Genomic DNA, 17,455 nt, shown 5'->3' with positions numbered 1-17,455 from the left:
GAGCTTACCAAGGCTTCTGGCTTCTTATGCATCTAAATATGGGTGGGGGACTGTAAGTAGGCTTGGGGGAGGGTCCCTGAAATAGTAGACAATAGAGTATGTGTGAAGGAGGACTTACCATGAGGCCTATTAATTAAGCTGCAGGGCCCCTCATTTGGTCTGGCCCCTTCTTAGGCCCTGGACCTAATTTTGAATTCATAATTATGTTTTGTTTTATAAGCAAGACCCCCAAGTTGTATCAGTCACAGGCCCCGCAAAACCTGGGTCTTCTCCTGCATATTCTTCTAGCCAGAGGCTCATGAGCTCATCTGTGACAAACCCCATTGCCACCACCAACAAAGTCTGACGTTTTTCTTAAAATAGGGTACCCACTGCGGCAGCCTGATCCTCCCCTGTAGGCAGAGCCACTGCGCCACCTGGTGGATGAATCTCGGAACTGCGTGCCTCCATTTCTGTGGAGAAGATAGTCTTGGTATCTCATCTCAGGACCCAGGCTGGCAGCCCCCCACCCTGCTTTAGCCTGGGTCTGGGGATGCAGAAGCCCAATCTAAGGTCTAGTTCCACATCCCATATAAACCACTTTGGGTTACCTGTGGTTTGGAATTTCCTGAGGTGTCCAGCTCACCCCTTTATTGAATGTTATTGATGCAACAAATGGTTATTGGGCAACTACTATGTGTCAGCTGCTGCCTTTGGCATGGGGCAGACAATGGTCAGTGAAGCAGATGTGACCCTGTCCTGAGTGAGACTGACATTCGTCAAGCGATCACAGAAATGAATCCACTGTTACAAACTATAATGCGTATCAACAAGAGGCTGTATTGGAGGATTTGAGCTAGTCAGGAAAATCTGGGAGAGCTTCCTGGAAGAGGTGACACTTGAGCTGAGTTTGAATGAGTTGCAGTTAATCAGGTGAAATGAAGAGGAAGGACTGGGCAGGAGGTAAAGGGACAGCATGTGCAAATGACCTCTTGCTGACCATGATCAGAGTTGTACTTGAGGTGACCATTCCAGCTGCTGCGGCAGGTGGATGCGGGGCAGAAGGGAGGACAAGGACAAGAGTGTTTGGCTGGCTGGGGATACCATCCTCTGAGAAGGGGGCATAAGCAGGCTGGGAGTGTGTTTTGGGAGAGAAAGATGATGAGGTCAGCATGAAGAGTTGCGAGTTGCCTCACCATTAGAAAATAGACCGATGCCACCTCCAGATTAGAGCTGAGCGTGGGTATGTCTGGACAGAATTCCCAGGGGCCTCGGCCAGGATTGGGGCACCCCCTCTTCCACTTATGCAGATGGGGAACTGGAGTCCGTTACTTATTCAGGAAATAGTTATCTGGTGTTGACTCTGAGCTGGGGTCCATGGGTGCAGCAGGAAGCTGCCAGGAATGAGGCTTGTCCAAGTAACCTCACTCCTGGGGGCACTGCGACTGGAACTCAGGTCTCTGTGAGTCTTCGCCTTCTCCCCATTGATTTCCCGCCTCTCAGGTGAGCTTCCTAAAGCACCTCCCATGGCAGAGCTGCGGCAATAGTAGCATTTACAGAGGACTCCTATCTGCCTGGCTCTGGGCTCATCAACATGTTGGCTCATCCATTTATTTCCCTTTGTGGCCTTGATTTCGCTAGAAAGGCAACTGAAGCAGAGAAAAGGCTGCACAGAAATTGGACCAAAGCTGGATCTGAACCCCAACGTGCCTGGCTCCCAAATGGGCACCTCAGTCCACACCTGCAGCTCCCGTCCCGATCCCATTCCTGCATCTGGCCATTCCCGAGCCCCCAGCATGATTTTGCTGCATGCCTGATTCACAGGGGTTTTCTTTTCATTGACTCACCCCTTTAAGGTATAAAGCAACCCATACAACCATAAAAATTAATCCGAGGGAAAGAAAATTGCAAAGGAACATTAACAAGTGTTAATGTCGATGTTAAGGACCCATTAGTAGCAGACATTGACATCATGAGAGATTTGAGGATGAGATGAAACTTGCTCACGGCACGCCGTCAGGGTTATTATTACCGCATCCATGGAGCCTCCAAAATCTTCTCCCACTCCCCCTTAGGTAACTCAGAACCACTCTGGCAAGCAGCCCACACTTTGGGGAACACTGAACTTCCCCTCGTCCCCTCTAGGGGCACTAGTGCAAATGCTTCAGGGGAAAAGAATCTGTGTTCAAGGAGGTGGGCCAAGTCTGCCTGCTGTGTCGGCTTTTAGAGGTTCACAACCTTCATTAGCACATTAAAGGCTCTGAGAAGTCCTGTAGTAAAGAAACTCGGTTGGCTTTGTTTAACCCAGCATTCTCTCCATTTATTTGATTTTAAAAATTCCTTCCAAATCTGCTTTGGTAAATACCAATCTCTCTATAGTCTGTGGCTTCCCAGATTTGAAAGAACTTTGGCCCCTCTGAGTTTAATTGACCTCTTCCCCCCACCTTAGTTCCATGAGGGGCAGATAGGGAACTGGCTCAGAGAGGAGGCATGACAGAGTCAGGTACTCTGGCTCCCTGTCCAGTAGTGCTGAGCCATGGGCGGAATACCCCTCATCCTGTACGTCTGTCCTCCCCAGAGCCGTCCACAGGGAAGACCTGCCTGCCCAAGGCCCTGCTGAACTTGAGCAATGGCCGAAACGACACCATCCCTGTGCTTCTGGACATCGCCGAGCGCACTGGCAACATGCGCGAGTTCATCAACTCACCCTTCCGGGACATCTACTACCGAGGTGGGCCCCGGGCAGGTTGCGACTTGATGGAGGGGCGGGGGCGGGGCACCGTCCTCGCTTGTCTGACTTCGGAGAACTTGGTCTGAGCCCCAAGTGCAGCATGTACCTGCAAACTGATTGTTGAATGAATGAATGAACAAATGGAGGAACAGTAACTACCCCTTCTGGCCCTGATATTCTGCATTTCAGAAGGAAAGGCGCCAAGATTCTGAGATGCACTGAGCCCAGTGATCCATGAACTTGGAATTCTGGACCTAAGATGCTGTGGTTCCGAACACACTGAAGCACTATGCTAATAGTTCTAGGAGCCAATAGCGCTAAGAGGCAAAGGAGTCACAAGTCCCAGCTCCTGGGCCTAAATTCTGGATTCTATGAATCAGACTCAATTTTTCAGATTCCCAAATACGAGGAAAGGGTGTGAACTTTATATCCCGAGTCCAGAATCTTGTGAGACCACCGTGCCTCTAGGGCTAAAGCCTCTTGTGAGTCTGAAAGTTTCCCACACCTGGCATACTACAAGTCAGATATAATTTGAGCCTAAAATTCTGCTTACACGACACAGCAGGTCTAGGACTTCTTGCATCAGAGGCGCCACATCCGGGGAGAAGGTCTGTTATGGCCCTTGCATGGAGCCAGCCAAGGTTCTGGCTTGCAGCCGCCACCCCGTCTCCACACTGTGCACCTGACCTCCTTCAAGCTGGATCTGGTTTCTGCTTGCTCTGCCAGAGCCCTGGGTGACTTCCCCTCCCCCTCCCCAGGTCAGACTGCCCTGCACATCGCCATCGAGCGCCGCTGTAAACACTACGTGGAGCTCCTTGTAGCCCAGGGAGCCGACGTCCACGCTCAGGCCCGGGGGCGCTTCTTCCAGCCCAAAGACGAGGGGGGCTACTTCTACTTTGGTGAGAAGGCCTGCTGGGGGTTGTGTCCAGAATCCTGGTAGTGTCCACAGCCCTGACTCCTCCCTAGATACGCAGGGCCCAGATGGTGCGCTGTACATAGGTCGCGTGTTGGTTTGGGGCATCAAGGTCTTGCCTTTGTGGGGGTAGAGTGTCGCCTCACTACCCTGAGCCTTAGCTTTCCCATCAGTACAGTGGGGATCATGATGGGGTGTCAGCACCCCGTGTCTTTTCATGTGCATTCTTTAGTCCAATGTATGCTGGGATCAGTGGACAGATTGTGGGGCCCACACTGCATCAATCACTGCCACGCTCCAGTGAAAGATCGGACCAATGAAAGATTTTGACTTTCACATGATATGTGTGTGGGGTTCAGGGACAAAATCCCTCAAAGAATCCCTTACAGCCTCTAAATTGCATAGCCATTGCTCCAAAATGTCACACCCCGTCTCCCCAGCATCCACACAAACATATGTGGTCACCGTAGGACATGTGCCCACTGACTGTTGGTGCTGCATCTGACGTCAGGGGTCTGTTCCACCAAGAATCTGCAGGCAGAGCTCCACCCTGGGCCCCCTTCACGCCTCATCACCGCTCCCCCCACCCCCGGCCCGCAGGTGAGCTCCCCCTGTCGCTGGCTGCCTGCACCAACCAGCCCCACATCGTCAACTACCTGACGGAGAATCCCCACAAGAAGGCGGACATGCGGCGGCAGGACTCCCGCGGCAACACCGTGCTGCACGCCCTGGTGGCCATCGCTGACAACACACGCGAGAACACCAAGTTCGTCACCAAGATGTACGACCTGCTGCTGCTCAAGTGTGCCCGCCTCTTCCCCGACAGCAACCTGGAGGCCGTGCTCAACAACGATGGCCTCTCGCCCCTCATGATGGCCGCCAAGACGGGCAAGATTGGGGTGAGTGCAGGGCCCAGGGGTGAAGCCGGCCCACCCACCCACCCACACGTGCACGCACAAGTGCACATACACGTGCACGCACACATGCATGCAAACACACATGCACACACATGCACACACGCATGCACATACTCACAGACACACAGATGCACACACGCATGCACATACTCACAGACACACATGCACACACAAACACACACATGCACATGCACACAAATATGCACACACACAAAAACACATGCACACACGCACACACAGATGCACAAACACACACACAGAGGAGGAGCTACTGCTGGTATTCATTGTTATTAACACTCACAACCCCCTCTCATCATGCCAACCCCAGTGTGCAGATGTCCCAGCTCAAGAGCCCGCTATGGCTCCCTATTGTCCAGCCAGTCTACTCAGCTTCATCCCAGAGCCTCCTCATCTCACTCTGCTGGATGCTCACAGCCACACTCCCACTTGCTAGGACAAGCCACTGATGGGAACCTGAGTCCCAAGGCTCCAGCCCTGCCGTGATCCCCCGTACCCCGCTGCTGGGGTCCTGCCTCAGCCCTTAACCTACTGAGTGGCCTGTGTCAGTTCCTCACCCTCTCTGGACCACAAAGCACAGGATTTCTCAGCCTTGGACCTACCGACATTTGAGGCTGGATGGTTCTGGGGTGGGGAGCTCTTCTGCGCACCGTAGGGTGTTGAGCTGCATCCTTGGCTTCCACCCATGAGATGCCGGTAGCACCTCCATTACTGCGAAAACCAAACATGTCTCCCGATATTGCCAGATGTCCCTTGGGGAACACCATCACCTTGATTGAGAACTAAATCCGAGTGCTCAGGAGTCAGGAGCACCTAGGTCCGAGGCCTGGCTCTGCTACTTTTCAGCACATGACCTCAGGTTTCTCACCTCTCCTCTCTGTGCCTCAGTTTCCTCATCTGTAGAATGGGGATAATAACAGTACCCTGTTGTCATAGTGTTGTTCTGACTACTAAGTCAGGTGATCCACTTAAAACTCTTAGCACAGGGCCTGGGATGGATAGTAAGTGCTCAATAAAAGGTAGAGGTTATTATTACTCTATTAAAAATATAGCAAAAATTGCTACAATTGCAATTTATGCCAGAGTCCTGAGGTGATAGAAAAGGCTTGGGTTTAAATTCTGGCTTCATCCCACTAAACCGGGTGGCCTTGGGCAACCCCACCTGTCTGTGTTCCTGTTTCTCTCTGTGTAAGACAAAGAGAGTAGAAATGGTAACAGGAAGCACCGGGATCATAATTATTACTAGAAGGAACATATTAACAAGATCGATTAATTGCTGTTTTCATTACATAAAGAAGATATTCATTACAAGTCAGAATTTTTTAAGGCTGGCCTATGTTCAGTCTGGCTTCAGCTGACTGCTTGTGTGGCCTCAGAGAACACCCTTCTTTTCTCTGAGCCTCCATTTGCTCATCTGTAAACTCAGACTTTAAGGCAAAGACTTAAACGAGATGATGTGAGGAGGCGGGTCCGGCACACAGCGCATGCCCAGTAAGTATTTTCCCTCCGCTCCATCCTGCTCTCTGGGAAGGCCCCGTTTGCTGGGCCGTGCTGGGCTGTGGGGTCCTTCTGCTAATGCCCCTCTTTGGAACTCCTTAACCCTTCTTTTTCCCATGCAGATCTTTCAACACATCATCCGTCGGGAGGTGACGGATGAGGACACCAGGCACCTGTCCCGTAAGTTCAAGGACTGGGCGTACGGGCCGGTGTATTCCTCGCTCTACGACCTGTCCTCTCTGGACACATGCGGGGAAGAGGCCTCTGTGCTGGAGATCCTGGTCTACAGCAGCAAGACTGAGGTGGGCGCCAGGGCGGGGACAAGGCCCAGAGAAGGACAGGTGTGGCTGAGGGTGGGGAAGGGACCACAGGGCTGTGTCAGGGAGCCCAGCCTCCGTGGCCCAAAGCAGTAGGTCTGTGGACTGAGCCCAAAAGAAAGTGCCAACCGAGTGTCCAGAACAGCGTCTAGCTGGGCTTCAGGGGCAGGCAGGACTGGGTTGGGATTCTGGCTCTCTGATTTATATGCTGTGTGACTCAGGACAGGTGACCCAACCTCTCTGAGTCCCAGCTTCCTCATCAGTAACATGGAGATAAGGGTAGTGCACATCTCATAGGGTCGATGGGAGAACCATGAGTTAATTTTAGAATGGCCTGGCTAGTGTTATCATGAGTAGTTCTTACATGAAATTTTGAAAGCTCTTTTTTTTTTTTCAACTTAGCAGTATTTTGTGAACATTATTCTGTACCATTAAATAGTCTTCTGCATTATCATTGCTGTGTGTATATGTACCACATTCTAACGAACCAGCCCTCCCTTCTTGTTTAGGTTTGTTTCTGCCTTTAACTATTAGGAATAATACTGAAATAGCATCTTTGTGGCTAAATTGTGGCACAGATCCATGGTTCTAAAGAATCTCAAGTCATTAGAGGGACAGGATGCTGTACGAATGGGACAGAAAGTGCTGGCATGTGAGTGCAGGTCTCCCTTTAAGCCCTGGCCCTGTCTAGCTTAGATGGATGCTGTTCCTTGCTGGAGCTCACTTCCCTCATCTTTGCATTAGTGACCGACTTGGTTTAGATTGGGAGTGATTAGAGGTTTAGCATCTCTAGTGCAAACTCTGAGTGGTTGGCAGTGTCTGCCTGGGAAACGAAATAGAGAACTGTCATGCAGGACTCAATTATTGATGTCTGCCCTGGGTTCAGAATCGGAAAATTGTGATGGGTCAAGTGTTTATCACCCTTAGGCTAAATTTCCCAGTCCTGCTTCTTGAATCAAAATTTCTGAGGTTGGAGCCCAGGAATTTATATTTTTGGCAAGCTACATAGGTGATTTTTGCTTCTAATACCTCAGTACATCCACAGATTGGAGTTTGGGGACCATGAGAATAGCTCTCTGGCTCTGGGTTCTGAGTCTAGCATAGGCTGGAATGGTAAGTTGGGGCTGAACTAGGCAGAGCCTCGAATGCGGAGCCTAGGAATTTGGGTTGATTCTGGTTCCCCATCGAGTCCCCTGTGAATGCTTGAGTGTCACTAAAGAGTGTGTTAGGAGGAGAAAGTGCTCTCGGGGCAGAGGGTAGGGGAAAGTGTACTGAAGTCAGCCTGTCCACTGGGATGGCAGCCCCCGACCACCTTGCCGCCCACAGAACCGCCATGACATGCTGGCTGTGGAACCCATCAATGAGCTGCTGCGTGACAAGTGGCGCAAGTTCGGAGCCGTCTCCTTCTACATCAACGTGGCCTCCTATCTGTGCGCCATGGTCATCTTCACCCTTACTGCCTACTACCAGCCACTGGAGGGCACCGTGAGTGACCCCGAGCTGGGCAGGAGCTGGGGCACAGCCAGGCCCTCATGGGTCCCCTGTGGGAGGGAGTGGAGGAGGCTTAGGAACAGGATGGGGAGGTGTCTTGCCAACGCTCAGGTGGAAGAGAGGAAGAGAGGAGGCTTCCCAGGATCCAGATGTTTGGGGCTTTGGGGGAACATCTGGATCTGGGGCCAGATGTTGGTGGGGCTCGGTGAGGACTTCTGTGTCCCCTGCGCCCTAGCCGCCATACCCTTACCGCACCACGGTGGACTACCTGAGGCTGGCTGGCGAGATCATCACAGTCTTCACTGGGGTCCTGTTCTTTTTTACCAATGTGAGTGCTTTGCCCCAACCCCACCTACCCTGCCCATCCTCCTCCTTCTCCACTTCTCTTAGTTCTTCTCTCTTCCTCCTCCTCTCCTTCTTCCTTTTACTCCGCACTTTTCTTCTTTTGCCTCCCTCTCCATCCCTACACTCTCCTCTGCCTTTTTCTCCTTTTCCAACAGAAAAGAGTCTTTTCTCTGTATCACACTCTGCCTTCCTCTCTCCACTCCCTTCCTCTTCCTCCCCTCTCTTCCCTTAGCACTCCTGCTGGTCCATGCCTCTCATACGCCTCCTCCCCACCTCCAGATCAAAGACTTGTTCATGAAGAAATGCCCTGGAGTGAACTCTCTCTTCATCGATGGCTCCTTCCAGCTACTCTAGTAAGTCGAGGTCTCCAGGCTGGCAGCTTATGGGTGAGGAAGCTGGATTTGGGCTGGGACGTTCTTCAGATTGGAGGAGCGGCACTGACCTTATTAGGAGTAAAATCAGTAAGCCAGGACAGCTGTAAGTCAAAGTCAGGACAAGGTCAATTAATGTCAAGCAATACGATCTTCTGATTAAAGCCAGATTCTAGTTGCTAGAGAGTTGCCATTTACACATGGATAGAAATGATTTAGTCTCGTATGCTGGTGACTGATTGCTAATGTCTGCCTGGAATGCCATATTGAGAAGAATCCTTAGGTTGTGTATGTGTTTAGTAGGAAAGACAGCTGTGATTGATTGATGATGTCTGCCTAGGGCACAGGATGAGATACTGTGTGTGCTACATCTTTTCCTTTTCCCTTAGAGTTAGCAGCAAAATTCACTAGAGTTAGAGTTAGTTGTAGAGTTAGCTACAAAACCTCCACTGAACACTGCTGAATCTTTCTTTAGAAATTCCAAAGGGCATCACTTTGGGATCTCAGACACACCATCCCAATCCTCAGAGCCATTGCACACACAATAATTATCAATTAATTGAATGTTCTGGTCAACAGAATACTAGAGAACCCAGCAAATCTACTTCGTTTATCTCCTGGGGGTCTGGAGGGCATTGGGATGCCCTGATATCCTGGAGGGCCTGGAGTGTGTCTTCCCCTTCAGGGCCTCATTGTCCCCTCTCCCATCTGGTGGTCTGTGCTGCCTGTAGCTTTATCTACTCTGTGCTGGTGATCGTCTCGGCGGCCCTCTACCTGGCGGGGATTGAGGCCTACCTGGCTGTTATGGTCTTTGCCTTGGTTCTGGGCTGGATGAATGCCCTTTACTTCACCCGTGGGCTGAAGTTGACGGGGACCTATAGCATCATGATCCAGAAGGTATGGAGCAGGGGACCCTCTGGACTGTGTGTCCCGGAGAGAGCCATGCACACCGTGTACACACCATGTGTGTGTAGACAGTGCCTTCGGACCTGAGGGTGTGGGGCACTGTGGGGGCAGCAGACAGGGCCTGGCTATCTGGGATGGACAAGGGTGGAGATGGGAAGAAGATTTTAGATAGAGACCCTGGGAAAGTAAGAAACCGTGTGTCTCATCTTTGCCTCCATCATCCTGCTGGGTTCTTTAGATCCTCTTCAAAGATCTGTTCCGCTTCTTGCTGGTCTACTTACTCTTCATGATCGGCTACGCTTCAGGTGAGCTCTGAGTGCCCAGGTGGGCCTGGTGGGGGTGGTACAAGGACAGCAACCATGGCATGTGGAGGAAAATAACTGGGGTTGGTTGAGTTCTCAGTGCATGCCAGGAACTGGGCTAAGCCCTTTCCCAGCTCTGCCTCATTTAATCCTCCCAAGTCTGCAAGGTAAGGAAGTGCCTTTATGATTCCATTTTAGAGATGAGGAAATGAGGCTTAGAAAGGTATAATAACTTGCCCAAGTCCAAAAGCTAGGAAATGGTAAAACTGGCTTATTAGCTATTATAGCAAAAGAAACTACCTAGAATTTAGTGGCCTAAAACAACTACTGTTTATTTACTGCTTGCAAGTCTACAGGTCAGCTGGGTGGTTGTGCTTACCTGAGCCAGATTTGACTGATGCAGATGGGCTCCTGTGTCTGTAGTCGGTGGGTGGGTTGGCTGCCAGATGACTAGTCTCACTAGGATGGCCTCAGTAGAAGTGACTTTGCTCTCTTCCCCATGGTCACTCATCCTCTAACTGGCTTGCTTGGGCTTGGTCACATGGTGGTCTGAGGGTTACCAGAATGACCGTGGAAGTGTTCAAGGTCACTGCCTAGCACAGCATCATCTCTGCCTTACTCTATTGGCCAAAGCAAATCTCAAGGACAGCCATGGTTCATAGAAAGGGGAAATGGTCTCTCCCTCTTGATGGAAGGAGCTGCCACGCCACACTGAAGGGCTGTGGATACATTGGAGGGCAAATTTTAGTGATTAATCTACCTGCCCAGTCCTTTTTAAAGCTCAATACTGGCTCCCTCCAATATGCTTTTTCCATGATGCCATGGGACCTCAGTGTCACAGGCTATAAGGGAAGGACCATGGGAAAACTGACCAAGCCATTGGGCTGGTCCCCAAGGGATGGGTGATCTGCCATCCAGTGCCCGGCATCCAAAAGGCAGTGGCCAGATCCAGCTTCACCAGGCCACACTCACATCTGAGGAGGTTGGTCTGGGGACCAGCACTGGAGCAGCAGTCTGATGGTGGTGCTATTTTAACCCAGAAGGGGCTGAGGCTCTGGGTGGGTTATTTTGGGGAACCAGAACTTAGCCTTAGCTAAGGATAAGACTAGGATAAGACTATCCCCTCCTAAGGATAAGACTAGGAAGAACTAAACAGAGTATCAAGGGTTCCACAATGGTTTGGGATTCAGGTCAAGAGTCGGACCCTACTATGGTCCTAATTATAGAAAGTGAGGCAGTAGCAACTTAGTGGTCAGCTTGGTCCTCGGACTTCTCCTGCTATGGGACATTAGATCCCTAGTCTGAGGTTGACATAACACAAACATGACACATGTGTGGCTGTTCCCCATGTTTGTGCCCATGGAAGACATTGCAGAACTTTGCAAGATGACAGAACTCTTTTTCTGATGAGTCCAGACAGGGTCTCAGAATCCTTCCAACACATTTCAGCAGCCACTACACAACTGAGTAGCGTGAGCACATGAGTTGGAACCTGCTTACCATAATCCCAGGTTGGGGGCACTATGGCATTCTATCTTCTACTGACCTGAAAGGGCTCAGTCTCCTCATGCTCTCGGCTGTGGATGGTATAGGGGCCATTGTCGCTGCTAAACTTATTGAGAAGGACTCTGAAGTTTCGTCTGGGTTTAGTGAGCAGGGATGAGCACCATGATCAGTTTGAGATGTTTGGAGGGGGTGAGGGCCTTAGCGAGCACAGCTTCTGGGACAGTCAGAACTAGTACCTGGTTTCAGCTTCCTGTCTTCCTCTCTGAGCTCGTGTGGGCCAAGAAACAGGAATTTGAGAGAAAGTCTGTTACCAGGAATGCTGGCATCCTAGGCTCTCAGGACTTCTAGGAACAATAATCTAGATTAGGACTTTTCAGCCTTGACACTGTTGACATTTGGAGCCAGATAGTTCTCTGTTGTGGGGTTGTTCAGTGCCTGTTGGGATGTTTAGCAGCATCCCTGGCCTCTACCTACTAGGTGCCCATAGCACTCCCCTCAAGTTACAACAGATAATCACATCTCCAGACACTGCCAGGTGTCCCTTGGGGAAAAAATTGCCCCAAGTTGAGAACTGCTGGACTAGATGCTAGGAACCTCCTCTTCATTAGCAAGAGTGTGTGAAAAAAGTAATGGCTTTGGACCCAGAAGGATCCAGGTTTGGTCCCTGGCTTGGCTTACGTGCTCGGTAACGTTGGGCCAGTGCTCTCCTCTTGCCCAGCCCCAGCTTTCTCCTCCATCAAATGGGACTGGTTCTCTCCGCCTCTCAGCTTGTGTTATCGCAGTCAATGAACGCCACCCTCGTCCCTCCCACAGCCCTGGTGTCCCTCCTGAACCCGTGCGCCAACATGAAAGTGTGTGACAAGGACCACACCAACTGCACAGTGCCCACGTACCCCTCTTGCCGCGACAGCGAGACCTTCAGCACCTTCCTCCTGGACCTCTTCAAGCTGACCATCGGCATGGGCGACCTGGAGATGCTGAGCAGCACCAAGTACCCTGTGGTCTTCATCATCCTGCTGGTCACCTACATCATCCTCACCTTCGTGCTGCTCCTCAACATGCTTATCGCCCTCATGGGGGAGACGGTGGGCCAGGTCTCCAAGGAGAGCAAGCACATCTGGAAGCTGCAGGTGAGGCCTCAGGACTCTCATCCGCACCCCGCCAACTGCCCTTTTTCCAAGACGGGGAGACCTGGCCCATTGCACCTCATCTGTCTTCTCTGGGAGAGCCACCTCATCTTTTGCCTCCACCTCCCTATCTGTAAAACAGTCATCGGAGGCTGCTGCCTACTTCCCAGAGCCACCTGGTGCATTTTCCAGTGGCTTCTTGCTTGACCACCAGTCGTAGTCTCAGATTCACCTTGCAGTCCAGCTCATAGGACACAGCTGACCTCACCCGGCACCAGGAAATGCTCAGAGAGCATCGGCATTGCAGTGTGCCCCCACTCTGAGCCCAGGGGCAGCTTCCAAGCCCCACTGCGTGCCCAGTCGTAGAGGAGAAGCTGGTGTGGACATGGGCCTTGTGGGCACAGGGGAGCTCCCGCTTTGCTCCCCAAAGATTTCTGTGCAATTCTAGAAAGTGGAGGCCCTAGAAGTCACAGCCTGCCTGGGCCATGCATAGTTCACAAACCTAGGGGTTCACAATAAACAGTGCCATCCCAAGGGCCAGGCATGTAGCACCCACACTTACTTTGACTCAGTACATTTCAAGATCTAGTCTTAGAGAAGTATCTAGGGTGACTCTCATCCATACCACTTAACGTTTTCTGGCCTCAGTTTCCCAACTGAGTGTAACTCATAAAATGTAAAGTGACAGCCTACAGACTGGATTTACTTTTTTCACATCACCATATTTTTAAAAAATGAAATGCAGAATTTTTCAATTTAAGAGATTTCATATAAAACTTCAGGTTTCTGGCCTTTTGTTGAAAAGTTGGAAGTCTGACAGGGCGGACCCACATAACTGCCTGACAGCACTTGAGTGGGTGGGAGGCGGCTGCCTCCTTTACATGGGGCTATGCTCCCAGTCCCCATCCCTCCCTGGTGACTCCCAGCACTGAGGGGCGACTGCTGTGCGTGAGTCATGGGGCTCGGGCTGCGGTCTTCTTGTATGTGATCCTGCTTCGCTCATTCATTCTGCCAGGCCCCTGTGGGTGTTTGAGTTTATAACCCTGTTTCCAGGGGCAGAGGGAGCTGGGAAGCCTATTTCTCGGCCTACCCCAGCCCATGGCGTCATTTTGGCCATGGGGGCAGTAGGTGCAGGCTGAGAGAGGCTCACTAGTGGCCTTCTCACTTGTCCCTCCCTGCAGTGGGCCACCACCATCCTGGACATCGAGCGCTCCTTCCCCGTGTTCCTGAGGAAGGCCTTCCGCTCCGGTGAGATGGTGACCGTGGGCAAGAGCTCAGACGGCACTCCAGACCGCAGGTGGTGCTTCAGGTGAGGCAGGGTGGGCGGGGTGGACCATCCTGCAAGGTCAGATCTCCTGACATTTTCTATCCGTTGCAGCCACTGATGGTCTGGCCGAAGTTCAGCTCTAATGGCTGATCTTGGGCAAGTTGCTTTACTTCCCAGGCTCGATTTCTTCATTGGTGAAAATAGGGACATTGATAGCACCACCCCCTAGATCGGCTGTGCAGATTAGATGGGTTAGCACAGGAGACATGCTTGGCCAGCACCTCGTATACGCCCACATGGTGTGACTCCTCCTCTATCCCTTGCTGGGGGAAGCAGAGGCTTGGAGGCCGTGCTCTCCTTGGGGCATCACCCCCTATCCATGAAACAATGGGGTGGGATTCAGTGCTTCAGCTGAAAGGGGGAAACTGAGGAATCACCAGCTGGGATGTTGGCCAGGTGCATGGGGAACACGAGCTTCTTAGGGGAACCCCTGGGCCAGTCTTTTCTCTTAAGGTGAATCATTCTTTGTAAAGTGATTGCCAGCAGAGAGTGCAGGGTCATGCTTGGAGTCAGGCAAAGTCAGTTTCCTCATCTCTGAAGTGGGGACAGTAATAAATAGCCTCTAGCTCATAGGCCAGTCACTCAATCCTGTTTAGCTCGAACCCAAAGTTCAGATTCCAACTCTAATTTATCAGCTTTGTTACTTTGCATGAATAGTTTTAAAAGCTTTGGTTTCCTCATCTGTAAAATGGGGACAGTGAATGTATCTTCCTTGCTGGGTCCTGACACATAGCGATTGCTCAAGAGACGGAAGTTGAATAAAAATAACAAAAGTCATTTTAAAAAGAAAAAAATATATTGAGCCAATCTGGGCCCAAGGGGCTGTAGCCTGACTATGAGGGTGTCCCAAATATAAGAGGTGAGACCATCAAGAAGGAGGGTATCCGCCTGCAGATGAGTGGGCGAGCAAAATTTGGAGGAACCATACGATGGAATATTATTCAACCCCAAAAACGAATGAAGTACTGGCATATGCTACATACAACATGGACGAACCTCAAAAACATGTTAACTGAAAGCAGCCAGACCCCAAAGGCCACAAACTGATTCCTCTTACCTGAAATGTCCAGAGTAGGTAAATTCATAGAGACAGGAAGTAGAATAGAGGTTACCAGGGGCCGGGAGGGGAGTGGGGAGTTATATTGCTTAATGGGTACAGAATTTCTGTTTGGGGTGATGAAAGAGTTTTGGAAACAGATAACATCAATGGTTGCACAACCTTGGGAATAGATTTAATGCACTGAGTGGTGTACTTTTTTTTGGTTAAAATGGCAAATTTTATGTTATGCATATTTTACCAGAATAAAAATAAGGAGGAGGGTGTGTTGGGGAGGCTGCCTGGGGATGGGGAAGGGTGCCCTCTCAGTGGGGGCTCCCCCTGACCCCTGTCTGCTTGGCCCTGCCAGAGTGGACGAGGTGAACTGGTCTCACTGGAACCAGAACTTGGGCATCATTAATGAGGACCCAGGCAAGAACGAGAGCTACCAGTATTACGGCTTCTCGCACACCATGGGTCGCCTCCGGAGGGGTGAGTGGAAGGACTAGAGAAAGTTTGGGGGGGCGGTGATTTGCGGGCACAGAGAGGAAGCCCTGGGCCACTCTCATCGCTAATTGGCTTGGAGCAGGCCTGTCCCTTTCTGGGACTGAGTGTTCATGTCTGTGGAATGGGAGGGTTGGGTGGGCTGACCACTGCGTTTCCTTTGCTGCCTGTGAACGCCTGGGGCACCTCCCTTCCCCTGCACTAAGTGCATGAGACTCAGTGGAGAGGACATGGGGAGGACACGGCGCTCAGGCATTCTGACCTTGAATTCTGGTTCTTCCATTTACTCCGTGTGCTCCTGGGCAGGCGCTGCACCTAATCTGAGCCCATTTCCACCTCTGTAAATGGGGATAATAGTACCTCCCCCCCTTAGATCACTATGGAGCACCCAGCATACAGTAGGTGCTCGATATATGCGTATGCGCTCTCCACCAACCCTCGTTTCCACTGTGCTCACTACAGATCGCTGGTCCTCGGTGGTGCCGCGCGTGGTGGAACTGAACAAAAACTCAAACCCAGATGAGGTGGTGGTGCCGCTGGACAACATGGGGAACCCCAGCTGCGACGGCCACCAGCAGAGCTACCCCCCCAAATGGAGGACTGATGACTCCCCCCTCTAGGGACTGCGGGCAGGGGCAGGGTCTCCAGCCTGCAGCCCAACCCCGTGCCCTCCCCCTGCCCATTTCTAGTCCATCTGCATGTCAGTGGTGCCTCTTGGGGGCTCCTTCACACACTCCCATGATGCCTCAGAGGTGAGGGCCTGGCAGAGATACCAGGGTGGCCCCAGGACCCTCTGATCCTCAGGCTCCTGCCCCCGGCTCCACCTCCCCACCTGGGAAAAGGGCTCCTGGGTGCCTGTCTCACTCCCATGGAGTCACATAAGCCAATGCCAGGGCCCCTCGCCCCACAGGGGCTCACCCTGGCTTCTCCATTATTTATTTGTTCTGCTCTCAGGAAAGCAGTGTGGTCCCTTCAATGGAACCTGGCAGAGGCCTCAGGACCCCATTCCAAACCCCCAGCTCCACCCCATTCCCTGAGCTGCGTACAGCAGTGTGGTGGCCTTGCTGAGGGCCTGGCCCTCAGGGTGGGGTTTCACCTGTGCATTCTGTAGAGGGTCTGGGATTTGTCAGTGCTCAATAAATTTTCATTTGCCAATGGTGGAGACGGTGGTGATGGGTGGGATGGTAGTGGGAACGGGCATGGGATGACAGCAGGGAGAGGGGAGAGCCAAGAAATGCCTGCGGTAGGGCGATGGGGATGAGAACAAGGGCAATTGTCATGGCCAAGGTGGTGGTTCGGGGGCTGGACTGCAGGTGGTGATGATGGTGGTGGCCTGAGAGATGGGGATGATTAGAGTGGTAATGGGGAAGGTAGAAGAAATAAGGGAATGGGAGGAGCGTAATGCTGAAGGGGGTAACAACGCTGGTCGGGAAATAGCTTTGTTGGAGGGAGGTGTGGTGCTGGTTGGGAAGTAACAGTTATTGGAGTAATGTTGGTGGGGGAGATTAATGCTCACCAGAGGATAGTGAGGCTGGTTGGGGGGGTCATGATGTGCCAGTGGGGGCAGGAAAGCTGCTGGGTAGAGGCAGAGTGGAGGTGGAGATGACAGCCATAGAGATGGGTGAACCATTGTCAGAGGGGTGATGGTAAGGATGCGGGCGGCCGTCGTAAGGGTGGTGGTGGTGGCTGGAGCAGTGAGAGTCCTTGGGGAGGCTGGGCCGGGGATGGGATCCCCTGCTTTCCTCTTTGGGGCCCATGTGCCATTGGGGCTGTGAATGTGAACTGGAGCTAAAGGCCGACCCACTCCCCTTCCAAGGGCAGCCATTTACCCCAGGGTCACACCCCACTGCTGGTCAAGCCACCCTGGGCAGCTCCAAGCCTCCTGTTATGAGGTGGGAGCCCCACAGACACCCCATTCTGCTGCTCTACCCTGGAGCTGAGGATTTGCAGCTACCTACAATTTCCCTTGGACCTCCTCAGTTCCCTTGGCCTGGATCAGGCTGGGGTCTTAGGTCCCTCTGAAGCGTCAGCTGAGAAGACCATGGATCTCAGGACCTGGCTAAGGGCAGCTGCAGTGGGAAAAGCACAGGGTGTGAGGTCTGCACCCTTTGGCCAAATCACGGCAATAGGTTATATCTCTGGGCCTCTGTGTCCCCAACTGTCAGAAG

At 51.9% G+C, this 17,455-nt stretch overlaps 1 protein-coding gene across 3 annotated transcripts in view; it reads left to right on the top strand.

The window, feature by feature from the left end:
- Window positions 1-16,447, top strand: part of TRPV4 (transient receptor potential cation channel subfamily V member 4) — a 35,654-nt gene extending 19,207 nt beyond the window's left edge. For all 3 annotated transcript variants that reach the window (XM_016125043.2, XM_016125042.2, XM_016125044.2), the window contains exons 4-16: window positions 2,558-2,710; window positions 3,469-3,609; window positions 4,224-4,522; window positions 6,178-6,357; window positions 7,699-7,857; window positions 8,099-8,191; window positions 8,488-8,561; window positions 9,311-9,476; window positions 9,724-9,790; window positions 12,107-12,423; window positions 13,602-13,729; window positions 15,154-15,275; window positions 15,750-16,447. In XM_016125043.2, the coding sequence (XP_015980529.2) occupies window positions 2,558-2,710; window positions 3,469-3,609; window positions 4,224-4,522; window positions 6,178-6,357; window positions 7,699-7,857; window positions 8,099-8,191; window positions 8,488-8,561; window positions 9,311-9,476; window positions 9,724-9,790; window positions 12,107-12,423; window positions 13,602-13,729; window positions 15,154-15,275; window positions 15,750-15,907 (2,057 nt within the window). In that variant the 3' untranslated portion in view covers window positions 15,908-16,447. The remainder of the gene's footprint in view (window positions 1-2,557; window positions 2,711-3,468; window positions 3,610-4,223; window positions 4,523-6,177; window positions 6,358-7,698; window positions 7,858-8,098; window positions 8,192-8,487; window positions 8,562-9,310; window positions 9,477-9,723; window positions 9,791-12,106; window positions 12,424-13,601; window positions 13,730-15,153; window positions 15,276-15,749) is intronic.
- Window positions 16,448-17,455: the final 1,008 nt, after the last annotated feature.

The sequence above is a fragment of the Rousettus aegyptiacus genome, unplaced genomic scaffold (genome assembly GCF_014176215.1).
Source record: "Rousettus aegyptiacus isolate mRouAeg1 unplaced genomic scaffold, mRouAeg1.p scaffold_m13_p_5, whole genome shotgun sequence".
Classification (NCBI taxonomy): domain Eukaryota; kingdom Metazoa; phylum Chordata; class Mammalia; order Chiroptera; family Pteropodidae; genus Rousettus; species Rousettus aegyptiacus.
This window is presented reverse-complemented; position numbering and strand designations above follow the sequence as displayed.